Below are 15,358 nucleotides of genomic sequence, written 5' to 3' on the forward strand. Positions count from 1 at the left end.
CCTGGTTACAAGCCCTTTTCTTTAACCACTGGACCACACAGCCTCCTTGCATAGCGGTTTGATCCATTCCTGGTTTTAATAAAAACACACAAGCTTCTACAGCAGTTTGCAAAATCTGCGAGCTGTAATAAATAAATAAATAAATAAATAAATAAATAAATAAATAAATAGATTTATTTATACTTTATAAATACAGTATTTGAAAACAGAAGCCTGAACCCTCAGCAAATGAAAAGATAAATGCCAAAGTCCAAAGGTCTGTCAGTTTGTGTGAACAAAATACAGCCAGATGTCTCCAGCAGTTTTTTATTTAATTTGTTTAAGAACCTTGTGTAAATAAAGGTCAGTACAAACGGCATTCAAACAAAAGGATGATACTCTCTAATGAAAGACCGGGCCATGCACAAAGCACTGCAGCCTAGTGCTGGAAGGATGTGAAAAGAACACAGGTGTGACGATCAGATTTCAGGAGAGATGTGAAGGTTATTAACAGACCGTGAACCAGGCTGCTGCCATTAGAAAAACTCAGAATCATTTAGTGTAAAAACACAACCACTGGAAATACTGTTTGGCATCTCCCTCATCTCCATTCCAGTTTTATTGAGAGACACCATTAAACTAGCTTGTTGGCGATGTGTTCAAGCACATGGTTACTGTTAACCAATATAGAATGGACATGCGCACACTCATACCTGGTACGTTCCTATTCCAATGTGTTTAGGGTCAATTTTCACCAGCTCAGCTAATGGGTCTTGTACTCGACGTCCAATGGAAACTGTAAACAAAAAAATGACTCATCAGTGTCAGCATGATATTGTCTACTGGCATTCATGTATGGGTATATGGATAACGTAACTTTTAAAAATCAGATAAATCGTTATTTATTCATTCATATACAGGATTAGCATATCTATACAAAACATACTTTTTGTTTGGTTAAGTACACACCGAGGAAGGTATCTAGTCGCAACGCATCTGTGCTTACATGTTTGCAGTTTTAAAAAATAATTTATAATTAAGAAATAAGTAAAGTGAGTGAGTGCTGGTCATCATCTTGTAACATGTAATATTTGCCTTTGGCCAAAGCACCCGAAGTGCATGTTGTGAACTGAAATTCCTAGTGTCCTTTGGAATGAAGCAAGACCTTTAATCATTTATTAAGAATGTATTTAGGTCACTTCTATCTGAAACAGTTTAATATAGAAAGCAAAATGTAAAAATAACAATAAATTGGCCAGCAAACTTACTGTAAAGGTTCCTATAATCCCATTTATATATACAGTACATAAACAGTGGTAAACTAAATAAACAATTGGCCACCCCCATGTAACCACCTGCAGCCATGTGTTCTACTTTCAAAGAAACCACAATTGCAGCGTCTGCCCATAGGATGGCACTGTGAGTTAAGTCTAAAATGACAGATGCAATCAGACATTGCTTATTGGTAACAAGAAGTAAAATGTAAAACAAAGCATATTGCTTTAATGCTGATAAACTGCTGCGGATTAATTTGCTTTAGTTCACACAAAGCATGGAACATAAAATATTGCCTGTTAAAGCCCTATTACAGCAAGATCCTAGCCTTGCTTTATCGGATTGGTTTAATAACTCTTCTAATAGAGTAACAGTCTTATTGCAAGCAGTTAGAAATGCAAATTGCTTTTTCATTTGTCAGATTATTTAATATAGCCTTGATCATTCAATATTGCTATGTCTGCTGTGAGTTGTTTATGATGAAGAAAAACCAATTGTTAATCAGATGTTGAATTTGCAGTCATATATCAACCCACTGATTTGCATAACTTTGAGGAATATGTGTAATACAGTTTGTTATTAGCAACCTACCCCACTCAGGGGCAAATGCAATTATGCCACCCAAATATGTTAAAGAAGTTATTTTTCAATTAAGCTTTTGTAATTTGTAAATTACTGTATAGTTATTCTTATTTATGTAATAGCACTCCCACCACCCTTAATTACATAGCAACACTACACCTCATTACACAGCAAGAAAAACACATTCATTCATTGGATTGCATTTTTAATATTGCTCAGGTGTGTCTTATTAAACTCCAGGAATGGATCGAACTAGCACGCAAATTGCCCACATCATAAAAAACATATAAAGTGGGCAATTTGCCCTGGGCCCAATTTTTCACTGTGGGCAAATTGCCCATGTAATACATTTTACTAAGGAGGGGGCAACTTCCCTGCGATTTGTCTGTAGAGGAACATAATGGCCCAGTATTGTGTTTTAGACATGCTGTGGTACAACGATCACAGACATGTGCTGTAGCCCACTGAAACACATTGGGTCACCCGAGGATCATCTAGTGTAGCAAACATCTCTGAAGCCTGGAAAAGGACAGGGCTCAATTTGTCAAAAGGAGTTTTTAATCCCAGCCCTGTCAGAAACCGAAAGAAAAGCTACCGTTTTAAAAACAGCTATCAAAGATAGTCTTACTGCCCAACTCAGCTTGAGAAAAAAAAAGGCTGTCACTGCAAGTTTGTAACAGTTTTACAGCGACTATAAGGAGGTAACAAAAACTGATATTTTGCAATTATGCAATTCTTACACTGGGTAAAATATGTAATTGTTTTAATTTGCATTTGGTTTATTAACGTCTTCCACTTGCATTAAATGTGAACAGTTTCTAATTGTATGATTGACATGATCATTTCTGCTACCTGCGTAGTAAGTGGTGGTCTGGTAAAATACACTAACAGCAAGATCAGTGTTATTAAATAATATAAAATAAAATAATGAGGCACTATTAAACCGCCTACATACAGTAACAACACTTGCAAATCTCTAGACACAAAAATCCTCTTAAAGCAGCAACCTGCTCATGCCAGCCCACCAAAAAGACATAGTAGACTGTTTCCAACACTATATTTGCAAGAAAAAAAGACAAAAAAAAGACACATTATACAATGGTTAAATTCTAAAGAGTTTAAAATTGCATTGATCTTCCTGAACGACTAACATGAAAATGTACAGCTTAAATGTATAACAAAATAACGCATACAGTGAGCTGCGACGAGTTTATAAATCACTTCAATAAAAAAGTGTCGGGCATTAGAAATCAGATGAGCAACTGTATACCAAATCGAGACGTGTCAACTGACAATACCAATGATGCAAAGATTCTAGGTCTGTCTAAATCCAAATCAAACCTTACAGCATGTTTTATTGACGTGTGAACAAGAGCTGGGTGTCCTAGTTAAAAATACAAAACCCACAACATGTACATTAGATCCCATTCCTACTACACCTTTAAAAGGAGTATATCCAAATATAAATACCACCATTTTAAATATTGTTAACAGCTCTCTTTCATCAGGTATTGTTCATAATTCTTTCAAGACGGCAGTAATAAAACCTTTTCTCAAGAAGCCCGCCCTCGATCCCAATGTGCTTAATAACCACAGACCCGTATCCAATCTTCTCTTTTCATCCAAGGTGTTAGAAAGAGTGGTGGCGGAGAAACTAAACAGATTTCTTGCAGCACAGAACATTGCTGAGAAATTTCAGTCTAGTTTTAGGCTGTATCATAGCACTGAGGTGGCACTAATTCGAAGTGGTAAATGATGTGTTGTGGTCCTCCGACGTGGGCTCGCCTTTAGTTCTTGTTTTACTGGATTTAAGTGCAGCTTTTGACACCATTGATCACTCTGTTTTAATTGTTTGCCATGAAAATAAGGTGGGACTATCAAGTACTATCCTGTCCTGGTTCCGGTCCAACAGATTTTAGTTTGTTAAAATTGAGGAGCAGCTCTTTTTAATCAAGGCTACACATGGTGTCCCGCAAGGTTCGATTCTTGGCCCAATCCTGTTTTCTCTTTATATGCTACTCTTGGGTAATATTATTCGTATACCTGGAGTAAATTTTCACTGTTGCACCGATGATACTCAGCTTTACTTGTCCCTCAAGCAGGGTGATGGCTCTGCTGCTAATATTTTTAATACCTGTCTTGCCGACATCAAAAATTGGATGTTTAGGGTCTCCCGGAGTGGCGCATCCAGTAAAGGTGATCCGCGTGGAGTGCAAGATGCGCCCTATAGACTGGAGGTCGCCGGTTCGGGTCCAGGCTATTCCATTGCCAGCCGTGGACGTGAGTTCCAGGGGGCGGCGCACAATTGGCCGAGCGTCGCCCAGGGTGGGGAGGGCTTAGGCTAGCCAGGGTGTCCTTGGCTCACCGCGCACCAGTGGTGGCAAATCGCTCCATGGGCAATAGGGCTTTCTGCCGGTATGCGCCCAAATTTATGAACAACCTTCCTCAATCTATCAGGGTTGCTAAGACCGTTGATGCTTTTAAAAAACAATTAAAGACACACTTTTACGTTCAGGCAGTTTTATCATGATTTGTTTTTTTATGTATACTTTTAATATGCTGTACGTACAGTCACCTCCAAAGTTATTGGCACCCTTGATAAAGATTAGCAAAAAAGACTGTATAAAATAAATAATACCAGTACTGAGCTATAGTGTAATTTTCCAACATGTGGAATATATTTGACTTTATTAATGATTCAATGGAATCAACCAAAATTACACATCTCGTCTGCAACTTGTACAAAATGCTGCTGCAGGAGTTTTAACTGGAACTAAGAGACAATATCATATCACTCCTGTGCTGACATCTCTAAACTGGCTTCCTGTCCGATTTAGGACAGATTTTATGGAATTATGGAAAGAGCTGCCCAGTACTGTAAGGGAAGCGCCCTTGGTATATTTTTTTAAATCTTGATTAAAAACACATTTTTATAGTCTGGCGTATCCAGTTATCTAAAATGATATTCTCTCGTCTCTATACGATATATTTTACTATTTTTACTTTTTAGCATTTGACTTTTATTTAATTTGACTATTTAATGGGTATTCTTGTTATTATTACAATTACTGTTATTACTTCATTTGTTTTTCTTTTGTTTTTTCTTCATGTAAAGAGCTTGTTGGCGGCCCTTGTTAAAGGCACTATACACAAATAAAGATTGATTGATTTAAACACTGACGTTAGTGCCATTATTAAAAAAAAAAAAAATACTCTAGTGTTTCCAACATTTTCTTCTGCATTACGGTATCTTAATCCTGCGAAATGTCAGCACAAGAAAAAATAAAAAACACACACAAGTCAAGTCCCAAGAATAAGTGTTCATTAAAGCCTTAAATCTGTATTTTACTTTACTCTGCTCATCTACTGATGCTAAATAACAAGTACATGCAACTTCATACTAAAAAGAGATAGATTTGCTGGAGTAAACAATTTAAGATGTAAACATATAATTAAAAACGAACACACAAACTAGCACAATGTTATCTTTAAGCTTATTCCCCTTGGGCATAAGGAAAACAAGAAACTGCTCACAAACAAAAAGGCATTCTACACAAAGTACTTCCTAAACAGCCACCTCCAATGCACAAATGACAACACAGCACCAAAGTATGTGCCAGCCCGGAGCTAATTTGTTCATTGGCTCAACAAACCCGACTGTTGATCTAAGTTCTGATAGCCCTTTTGAAGTTGTTCACCTGTAAACAATCACTCTTCTCCCCAACGGGAAGCCTTTTCTTGTAGCAGAAGCAAATTAAACGACCCCCTCTTGTACCAAATCACAATCCTTAGGCCCATAGACTGGACGCCAACACTGTTACTAGCACTTCCACAAACAAACCACAACACGCTAGCTTTAATGAGGGTTAATTAATCATATAGGGAAACTGGGTGTAGCTGCCTGGGGTTGAAATCGTGTCGCCAAAGCCAAGAATTATCCTGTGGATTCAGGTATACCTCAGTGGACATAGAAGCATCCCCGCTCTTTTGACATTTTACATAATCACAAGCAATAATACTGGATATCTTATTTGACTAATTCAGCAGTCTGACAGCTTAGTGGACAGCAGGTGAATGCTGGTGTCTATTCAGTGTATCTAAACAGCAGTGTACCTAAATACCACATTAAGACAGGGCCCTGCTGCACTGTGTACCACGGCAATAAAATCAAGATGCATCCAACCGTACATGACACAAGTCACTTCAGCATGTATTCCTGTCTTAAAATATAAAAAAAACCAGGTCCTAAATTAATGATTTCATTGACAATGGCATTTAGATAATCTACCATTCAGATCAATTAACTCCACTGTCTGCAAATTAAGTGGAAAAAGTAGGCAATGTAACAGACAATAAGGGTATTTTATTTTATTCAGAAAGAGGAATGCAGTGATGTTCTTAATTTGGGAGTGTGTAACGATTTCTCCTCTAAGTTTACTTTGTATATGAAAGGGGCTATTTTACTGGAGATGAGGTATTTGTTTCCCATGTAGCCTTCCCCACAGTTAATGCATCGGTGGCATGCAGAGATGAAGGGTTTAACAAACCTGACCTAATTTACCTGTCAGAACATGGAGAGATTTAGGCTGAGCTGCCTCCTGCACCGGGAGATTAGCAGGCAGTTAATAAGCGACTGACAGGGCTCAATACACTGTGCCATTAACTGGGATTTCACACTGGACTTCCTGGAGCATATACTAGCAGTAGAACAGGAAGATGCAAAACTCTTCATTTTAAATACAAAAAAAGGAGATCACATTCCCCCAAATATACCCACTGTACATATAGTATGACTTCGCAAATGTAAAGTGCAGGTAACGGCAAAAGACAAACATACTTTTATTGGGAGATTTTAACCTTCATGTTGACATTGATTCTGATTCTAACTCCTTGGAATTTTTGAGGCTACTGGATTCCTTAGATTATATCCTGCATGTTAAAGGTCCTACGCTTAATCGTGGCCATGCTTTAGATCTGGTCATTTCTCGTAATTTAGCGGTTAACCCTAGATTTTGCTATTTCTGATCATCTTGCCATTCTTATTGAGGTGAATCTACCAGTATCTACAAAGGCTGTGGACCGTACACTTAAATCCCGGGTAATTAATTCTTCAACTGCTATTAAGCTTTCTGATATATTGAGCTCATTCCCACTCTCTGAGTCATCATCAGTAGATGATCTGGTTAATACTTACACCACCACGTTGACTGGTATCTTAAATGCTGTAGCGCCAATCAAAACTCAGAGAGTGTCTTTTAAAAAAAGCTCACCGTGGTTTAATGATACAACTCGTAAGATGAAACATGATGGTCGTAAACTAGAACGGAGATGACAGGAATCTAAACTGCACGTTCATTACATCGCATTGAAGGGCCACCTGGTTAAATATAGAAAGGCTCTGGCGTTGGCTAGATCGTCATATTATTATAATTTAATTGAAACACACTAAAATAATCCTAGATTTCTTTTTGCTACACTAGATAAATGAATTAATCCTTCCCCTAATAGTCCTACCCTTGACATTGGCTCCTCTCACAGCTGCAATGACTTCTTACATTTCTTTAAAAATAAAATACTAGACTTCTATTAGTGCTAGTGGGCTCACAGAATCAACTAAAAGGAAATGTGGGATTAAATGAGATTGACCCTTGCAGTCTCTCATCAAAACTTAAACTAGACATTAAGAGTTTGGGGGTCATCTTTGATCCTGATCTCTCATTTAAGACTTGTATTAGGTAAGTTACTAAAGTATCTTTTTACCATTTGAGAAATATAGCCAAATGTAGACCAATTATGAATCTGATGCCGAGAGACTAATGCATCATCTAGAATTGATTATTGTAATGCCCTGTTTTCTGGTGTCCCAAAACATGTGGTATCGCACTTGCAGCTTGTTCAGAATACCGCCGCTAGAATTTTGACTAAAACCAGAAAAAGTGAACATATTACCCCCGTTTTGGCCTTGTTACACTGGCTCCCTGTGATTTTAAGATTTTGCTGTTAACTTACAAGGCCCTGAATGGATTAGCATCTAGTTATTTGCAGGAGTTACTGACCCCGTATCTTCCAAACCGCACTCTGAGATCACAGGATGCGGGTGCTGCTGGTTATTCCTAGGGTCAACAAAAGCAACACGGGAGGTAGGGCTTTTTCTTGTAGAGCTCCTAAATTATGGCATGCTCTGCCTTCGTTTGTCAGGGAAGCTGGGACCATTACAATTTTCAAGTCAAGACTACAAACTATCTTTTATAAAATGGCTTTATCATCTTAGTGAGTTTTAATTTGTAACTTTAAAATTGCTGCTTTTGTATTGTGTATACTGTTATTTAAATATGTTATTTAAATGGTCCGATTATGGCAGTTGTATAAGTGATATGCTGTACAAATGTATTGTGGTTTGTTCTTTTTTTCTGCTATGTACTGTATTGTGCTTTGTGATACTTTTGTATAAAAAGCGTTATATACATACGTGCTCAAATTTGTTGGTACCCCTTCACAAAAAACGAAGAATGCACAATTTTCTCTGAAATAACTTGAAACTGACAAAAGTAATTGGCATCCATAATGGTTTATTCCATATTTAATAGAAATCAGACTTTGCTTTTGATTTTTTATTCAACATAATATTGTAAATAATAAAACAAATGAAAATGGCATGGACAAAAATGATGGGACCACTAACCTAATATTTTGTTGCACAACCTTTAGAGGCAATCACTGCAATCAAACGTTTTCTGTAGCTCTCAATGAGACTTCTGCATCTGTTAACAGGTAGTTTGGCCCACTCTTCCTGAGCAAACTGCTCCAGCTGTCTCAGGTTTGATGGGTGCCTTCTCCAGACTGCAAGTTTCAGCTCTTTCCATAGATGTTCGATAGGATTCAGATCAGGACTCATAGAAGGCCATTTCAGAATAGTCCAATGTTTTGTTCTTATCCATTCTTGGGTGCTTTTAGCTGTTTGGGTCATTATCCTGTTGGAGGACCCATGACCTGTGACTGAGACAGAGCTTTCTGACACTGGGCAGTACGTTTCGCTCCAGAATGCCTTGATAGTCTTGAGATTTCATTGTGCCCTGCACAGATTCAAGGCACCCTGTGCCAGGCGCAGCAAAGCAGCCCCAAAACATAACCGAGCCTCCTCCATGTTTCACTGTAGGTATGGTGTTCTTTGAAAGCTTCATTTTTTCGTCTGTGAACATAGAGCTGATGTGACTTGCCAAAAAGCTCCAGTTTTGACTCATCTGGCCAAAGGACATTCTCCCAGAAGGATTGTGGCTTGTCAAAATGCATTTTAGCAAATTCCAGTCTGGCATTTTTATGTTTTTCTGTCAAAAGTGGAGTCCTCCTGGGTCTTCTTCCATGGAGCCCACTTTCGCTCAAAAAGCGACGGATGGTGCGATCAGAAACGGACGTACCTTCACCTTGGAGTTCAGCTTGTATATCTTTGGCAGTTATCCTGGGTTCTTTTTCTACCATTCGCACTATCCTTCTGTTCAATCTGGGGTCGATTTTCCTCTTGCGGCCGCGCCCAGGGAGGATGGCTACAGTTCCATGGACCTTAAACTTCTTAATAATATTTGCAACGGTTGTCACAGGAACATCAAGCTGCTTGGAGATGGTCTTGTAGCCTTTACCTTTACCATGCTTGTCTATTATTTTCTTTCTGATCTCCTCAGACAACTCTCTCCTTTGCTTTCTCTGGTCCATGTTCAGTGTGGTGCACACAATGATACCAAACAGCACAGTGACTACTTTTCTCCTTTTTTTAAAAAGGCTGAATGACTGATTACAAGATTGGAGACATGTGTGATACTAATTAAAGAAACTAATTAGTTTGAAATATCACTATAATCCAATTATTTATTATCTTTTCTAAGGGGTACCAACAAATGTGTCCAGGCCATTTTAGAATATCTTTGAAGAATCAGCAATAATTCATCTCTTTTCACAGCTTCTTTGCTTTATTCTATGACATACCAAAGGCATGCAAGTATACATGATAAAATAGCTTTTAATTTCATCACTTTTCAGGAGGAATGAAGCATTATTTCAATGAGCTGTAAGGGTACCAACAAATTTGAGCACGTCTGTAAATGCAATAACTAACTAAATAAATAAATAAAATACATACATACATACATACATAAATAAATACATACTGTAACTGTGCCTGTTAATGACAAGTTAACACTAGCCTTACAAGGGCATCTATTGATTCAAGGAGTTTCCTTAACCTGTATTGCCAGCACTGGTGCATTTACAGAGATTCTGCACTTGAACTGGAACTGGAAGCATTTCTAACTGTTAGGAACAATACAACTAGAAACAGAAATGGCATTTCCAAATGTTACGCTGAGAGAGACCTCTGTTTTTATGAAGATTGCATCATCACTGGGTTGGACTCTTACAGGCTGTCAAAAAAAGAAATCGCCTTGGGAACAGGAGATCTTTAATAAGCTGCTCTCTGTGATCGATTGCTCTGGTTTCCTGTGCCCTGGAAGTGCTCAATCCTGTTGACCTCCATTTCACCTTCTTGGCAGAGACACCGATTGAAGTACAGTAGTCCATTTTTCTTCAGGATAAATGTCTCCAAAGGCTTGGATTTGCAACACTGTTTTGAATCCTCATTATCAATCATGACGGTGGTTTCAAGAATGTGAGTGATTTCATCTGCTTCACTCACAATAACATAAGTCTCTTATCCATAAGAGCAATGCATTTTTTTGTATTCACACAGAACCCCATAAAACATCACCTATAGCTTTAAAATCATACTTTTTCAACTGATTTGAGCAGGAATGATTTGCAACAGAGAACATGAATAAAAAATACATAGAAGGATGCTAGTCAAGTAGAGAAGTTGCAACAGATATTTGTGAGTGAAATGCACAAAACACCACCACAAGCACATTTTGGGACAATCCATGCCATCCTATCCAAGAATGCCTCCTCCGCAACCAAATTCTCACTTCCAACCTTGAAGAAAGGTGGGGGATTTATTATCGGACTCTATGATTCGTTTTTGAATCCCCCACTATTGCCGGAGGGGGTGTGTGTGTGTGTATGTATGTATGTATATATATATATATATATATATATATATATATATATATATATATATATATATATATATATATATATATATATAATAAATAAATAAATAAATAAATAAATAAATAAAAACGCTCTGTTGTGTACACATATTGAGATAGATTCTTAAACTAATTTCGGCAGCAAGAACCAGAAAAGGTTCTTGGAGACACTGAACATCCTGTAAAATAAAGCTCATGTTCCCAGTATTAGTTCATTTTATGTTTTTTTTTTTTCTGTTTATTTGCCATGATAATTTTTTTTATTTCAACACAGCTAAAAAAAAAAAAAAAAAAGTAAAGTAAATTAAGAGCCAGCTTTTTCATATTGGTTTTAGCAGCTTTTTTTTCTCTCCAAAGAACTGAAAATGTTTTTTGCATGTGATGTTAGATTGAAACGGTCTTTATAGAAAGAAAGAATAGGATTCTAGCAATTGGAATGCCATAAGCCAGAACAAAACACACAGGAAGTTTCTGCAGTATTCTGCTTTTGAGTGGGGTACGGACAGAACTAAAATGGGCACCCAACAAGTTCATCACGTTAAGAAAGTTTTCTACAAAATGACCTTTTGAAATGCCAAGGGGAAGAACTGCCCTTTAAAATCAACCCCAATAGCTTAAGGTGAAACAGAGAACCAATTTCCAAAACAACTATGTCCTGCTTTACAAAAAAATAAAATAAGCATTTGATAAAAAAAAAAAAAAAAAAAGACGACCTGTCTCCTTTCTTTAATCTGTCCAGGTATTGGAAATGATGACAGGCCAGAATTGCTCATCTGTATTTATAATAGGACGCACAGCCCTTGGGCCGATTTAAATGTGACAATAGACCAAAACACCCGGGGGGGTCATCTGTGAGACAATGTGGAGCACCGGGCACTTTGCAGAAGTGAATTACCTTACTCCAGTAAACTGTGCCCTTCAGTGAAGGAACAGGCAGATGGGACATGACAATGCACGGCAAAGCTGTGCTGCATGACCTTTAGTTCCACGGGACTCCTTCCTTAAAGGTGATCTATTCAGCAGCCCTTTCTTGACTAGCCATCATTCACTCATCTCCTGGTCATTGAATGCTGACAATCTACACATCCATCAAGAAGCCTCAGTCATGTCAAATCTATGTTCTTAAAAAAAAAAAAATACTGTGGAGGACTTATTTTATTCTATCGTATTCTAAGTTTTTTTTTTTTTTTAAATAAAGAAAAATAAGGTTGCTTTGTGGCAAGAGAGAGAAAAAAAGCTATATACTGGCATAAATGTTTTTAACTATAGATATATATATATAAGCTCTGTAGTTAAATTAGCACATTTGGGATGACATTCAAACCTTATGTGAAAGTCATCCCATTGTGTGATGTTTTCTTTTACATACCTCTCGCTAATGTAGGTTTATTACAATAACAGTTACATCAATTATGATAGGAAGTGCTTAAAGTAGCAACAACATGTTACAGCAGCTCATTCACATGTATTACTTACTGTAGATACATAAATAAGTATGAATGTTACTATCAACAGGATACTGATATTTCTGAACACGCACACGGCTGGCATTCACTATAACTAACAGTGAACTGTAAATGACAACAAAAAACTGATTCATTGCAGATACTCAGTTTCAATTGTAACAGGCATTCTCGGACAGGATGACATGCATGTGAAAGCAGACCATGGCGTGAGGCAATACGACGGAAATGTATAATATACAATGTGTGTTTAACAAATTCAACAACAAAGCAATAAAACCCTTCCGCACCAGAGCAATTCAATACAATTTCAGGGGCTTCATATTATTTTTACTCCAAAATGTGCCATTTAGCAAGGTGTTTTGTTCTATTGATTCTGCTATTGAAATACGAGGCGGCTCTCATGTTACTGAATCCTGTGAGAGAGATGGAGCTCTGTGCATATACACAGCTGCGTAGACTGGCTGGGAGGTTTGTGTGGCCCATGGCTGCTTTTCATTAGCTGGAGAATGGTTGGGGGAAGGTGGGGAAGGGATCGGAGCAATTGACAGACACTCTGTAGCTTACTATGTGTTTCAGGCTGCCCCCACCCTGCTCCCACTCACCAGCTATCAAACACTTTCACACAATGCTGAACAAAACACTAAAGCATTATGCAAGGCAGCACCATGCAATACACTACAGCTTTGCTTTAGTTCTGAAACACTCGAATTGTACCCCTCATTTGTCTACTCAGTTTGAAATGCCCAATTTGTATAGCAACTTAGTGTAAGCATGATTTAAAGCACACTCTCATGGGTCAGCCTGCACACTGGGGGGGGCTGTTAAGTTACCAGTATTGTTATCTCATTTGTTTATAATAATTAAATTCCTATAGAGGCTTGCCATAACCCTTTTATTTTCCTGTTACTATGCTTTGAACATTACTTCCGTTTCCAGGGTGAATGGCAAGAGTAGAGGTTTCCTTTAGTTTTTTTTTTCTTTTCTTGTATGGCACATCAGGGGCTGTGATGTTAACTCAGTATGAGCTGAATTCTGCAAGATGACAGAGGAAGCTCCCGATGCAACTACTGGTAACAGTGCTGAACAATGTAATAGCACATTGTTTACCAAGGACTCTCCTTCTGATGTTGAAATCTTTGTAGTTGAGTCATTGGGATCAGCTGTAACTGATACTGCCTGTACACGGACTGTTTCTGGAGAAAAATGGCTTGAACATTATTTCATTGAGTTACAATTCCTGCTAAGATTGGAAACACTAAGTGTAATATCGATGCAGAAGTAGTCCCAGCAGACATTCCTTTACTATTGAGCAAAACTTCCCTAAAAAGGGCAGGAGCAGTGCTGGACCTCCAAAATGACAAAGCGACCACGTTTGGGCAGCCAGTTACACTAGAGCTCACCTCCAGTGGACATTACTGTGTTAACATTCTCTGCAATGACAATGTTCATCGTTTACCAATGTAGCGTTAGATTCAGTCTAGCCAGGACATTCCTAATGGGCAGTACACTTTTATTACACCATAACACACTCACACAAGCTTACCTGCGCTTCTCAAATTAGGGTCAAGGTCTGGCATTTCCTTCACAGCTTCAGGACTGACGCTGTATATAGAGGCCCCAGCTTCACTGGTGATACTGTGAAGAAAGAGCAGCCAGGATGAAAAAAAACAAACACAACACACACTGATCAAACAAGCACCTATATTAAAATCTCCTAGGAATGCATAGAAATGTGAATACCATATTTCAGCTAAAAACACCAAGAAACCCTTTTATAATTCCCTCTTCGTGTACATTTGAATTCATTGGGATCCTTCAAAAGTGAACATTGCAAATGCAAAAGAGGATTTTTAATGTTTTTTTTCTTAGAGAGGATTGCCAATTTTCTGCACACCCTATTTTCCTGAATCCCAGTCTTCTGTAATAATAATTCACTGTTCATGAAGCGGGGGATTTATAGCCCCCAGCAGACAAAGAAGCACTGAGCTACAATATGACAGGGCACTTGAGAACATCTGCTATCAAGGAAAATATATTGATTTAGCAAATCCCTCAATAGACCCCTGCCTGCTAAATTCAGGAAATACAAAATCAACCTTTAAGGACATTTTATTTTTTCAAAAAGCTGATTTTTCTCTTTTTTATTTTTTTATTTCGTCTGGCACAATTTGCACTTGAGGAATCAGTACTTCCTCTCGTTCTTTTACCAGAATCCTATTGCAGCACTGCGATTCAAGTGATTATACACTGCACGTTTCACAAGTGGATAATATGTGACCAGTGGAACTGGTTAACATTGTGTTTCCTCTTTCCTGTTTTCTTATACTCCCTCTTCAAAAAGACTATTCATGACAGCTTGAACTACCTTCTTTTTCTTCTTTTTTTTTTTCTCAACGCTTCTGTAATAAGACTGCAGCCACGGAGTAAAAGGCAAACTTTTTTATAGAAACGGGCTGGGGGGGGGGGGCTCTAGAAAAGGGAAACAAGGCCCCTACCAACCTGTGGAAAAACTGACAAAAAGGACTAGTACTCCAAACAACTGATTTCATGGAAACATGTTAGAAGGACGTTTAATAAAACAGTTTTGTTATTGATGACTGATGGTTAAAATAAATGTGTATGTACAGTAAGGCTAGCTTGGAGACATGACAACAGGTCCACCAGTCAGTCTGCAAAGCACAGAACTGAGACCTTCAGAGAGTACACATGCTCGTCATAATTAACAGAACACTGGGCATGCATATCATATGTCTATATGTCACAATTTATATTTTATATTGCACCTGTAGAACAATTCATCCTGTGATTAAACTGTCAAAGGACAATATTTAGCATAAGGTTATGAGTGTATATAAAGACACTGAGACAACGGTCTGTATTTAATTCTTATTTCCATCCATCCACTTGTATTGTAACGCTTGAAATGTTTTTGCTTACGATTGTAAGTCGCCCTGGATAAGGGCG

General features: G+C 37.9%; 1 protein-coding gene across 4 annotated transcripts in view; it reads right to left on the reverse strand.

Moving 5' to 3' along the window:
* LOC117411508 (S1 RNA-binding domain-containing protein 1) overlaps positions 1 to 15,358 on the reverse strand; it is a 123,461-nt gene that overhangs the window by 58,264 nt on the left and 49,839 nt on the right. For all 4 annotated transcript variants that reach the window (XM_059024821.1, XM_059024820.1, XM_059024819.1 and 1 more), the window contains exons 15-16: positions 13,938 to 14,029; positions 693 to 775 (exon numbers count right to left, since the gene is read on the reverse strand). In XM_059024821.1, coding sequence (XP_058880804.1) covers positions 693 to 775; positions 13,938 to 14,029 — 175 coding nt within the window. The remainder of the gene's footprint in view (positions 1 to 692; positions 776 to 13,937; positions 14,030 to 15,358) is intronic.

The sequence above is a fragment of the Acipenser ruthenus genome, chromosome 6 (assembly GCF_902713425.1).
Source record: "Acipenser ruthenus chromosome 6, fAciRut3.2 maternal haplotype, whole genome shotgun sequence".
NCBI classification, from domain to species: Eukaryota; Metazoa; Chordata; class Actinopteri; order Acipenseriformes; family Acipenseridae; genus Acipenser; species Acipenser ruthenus.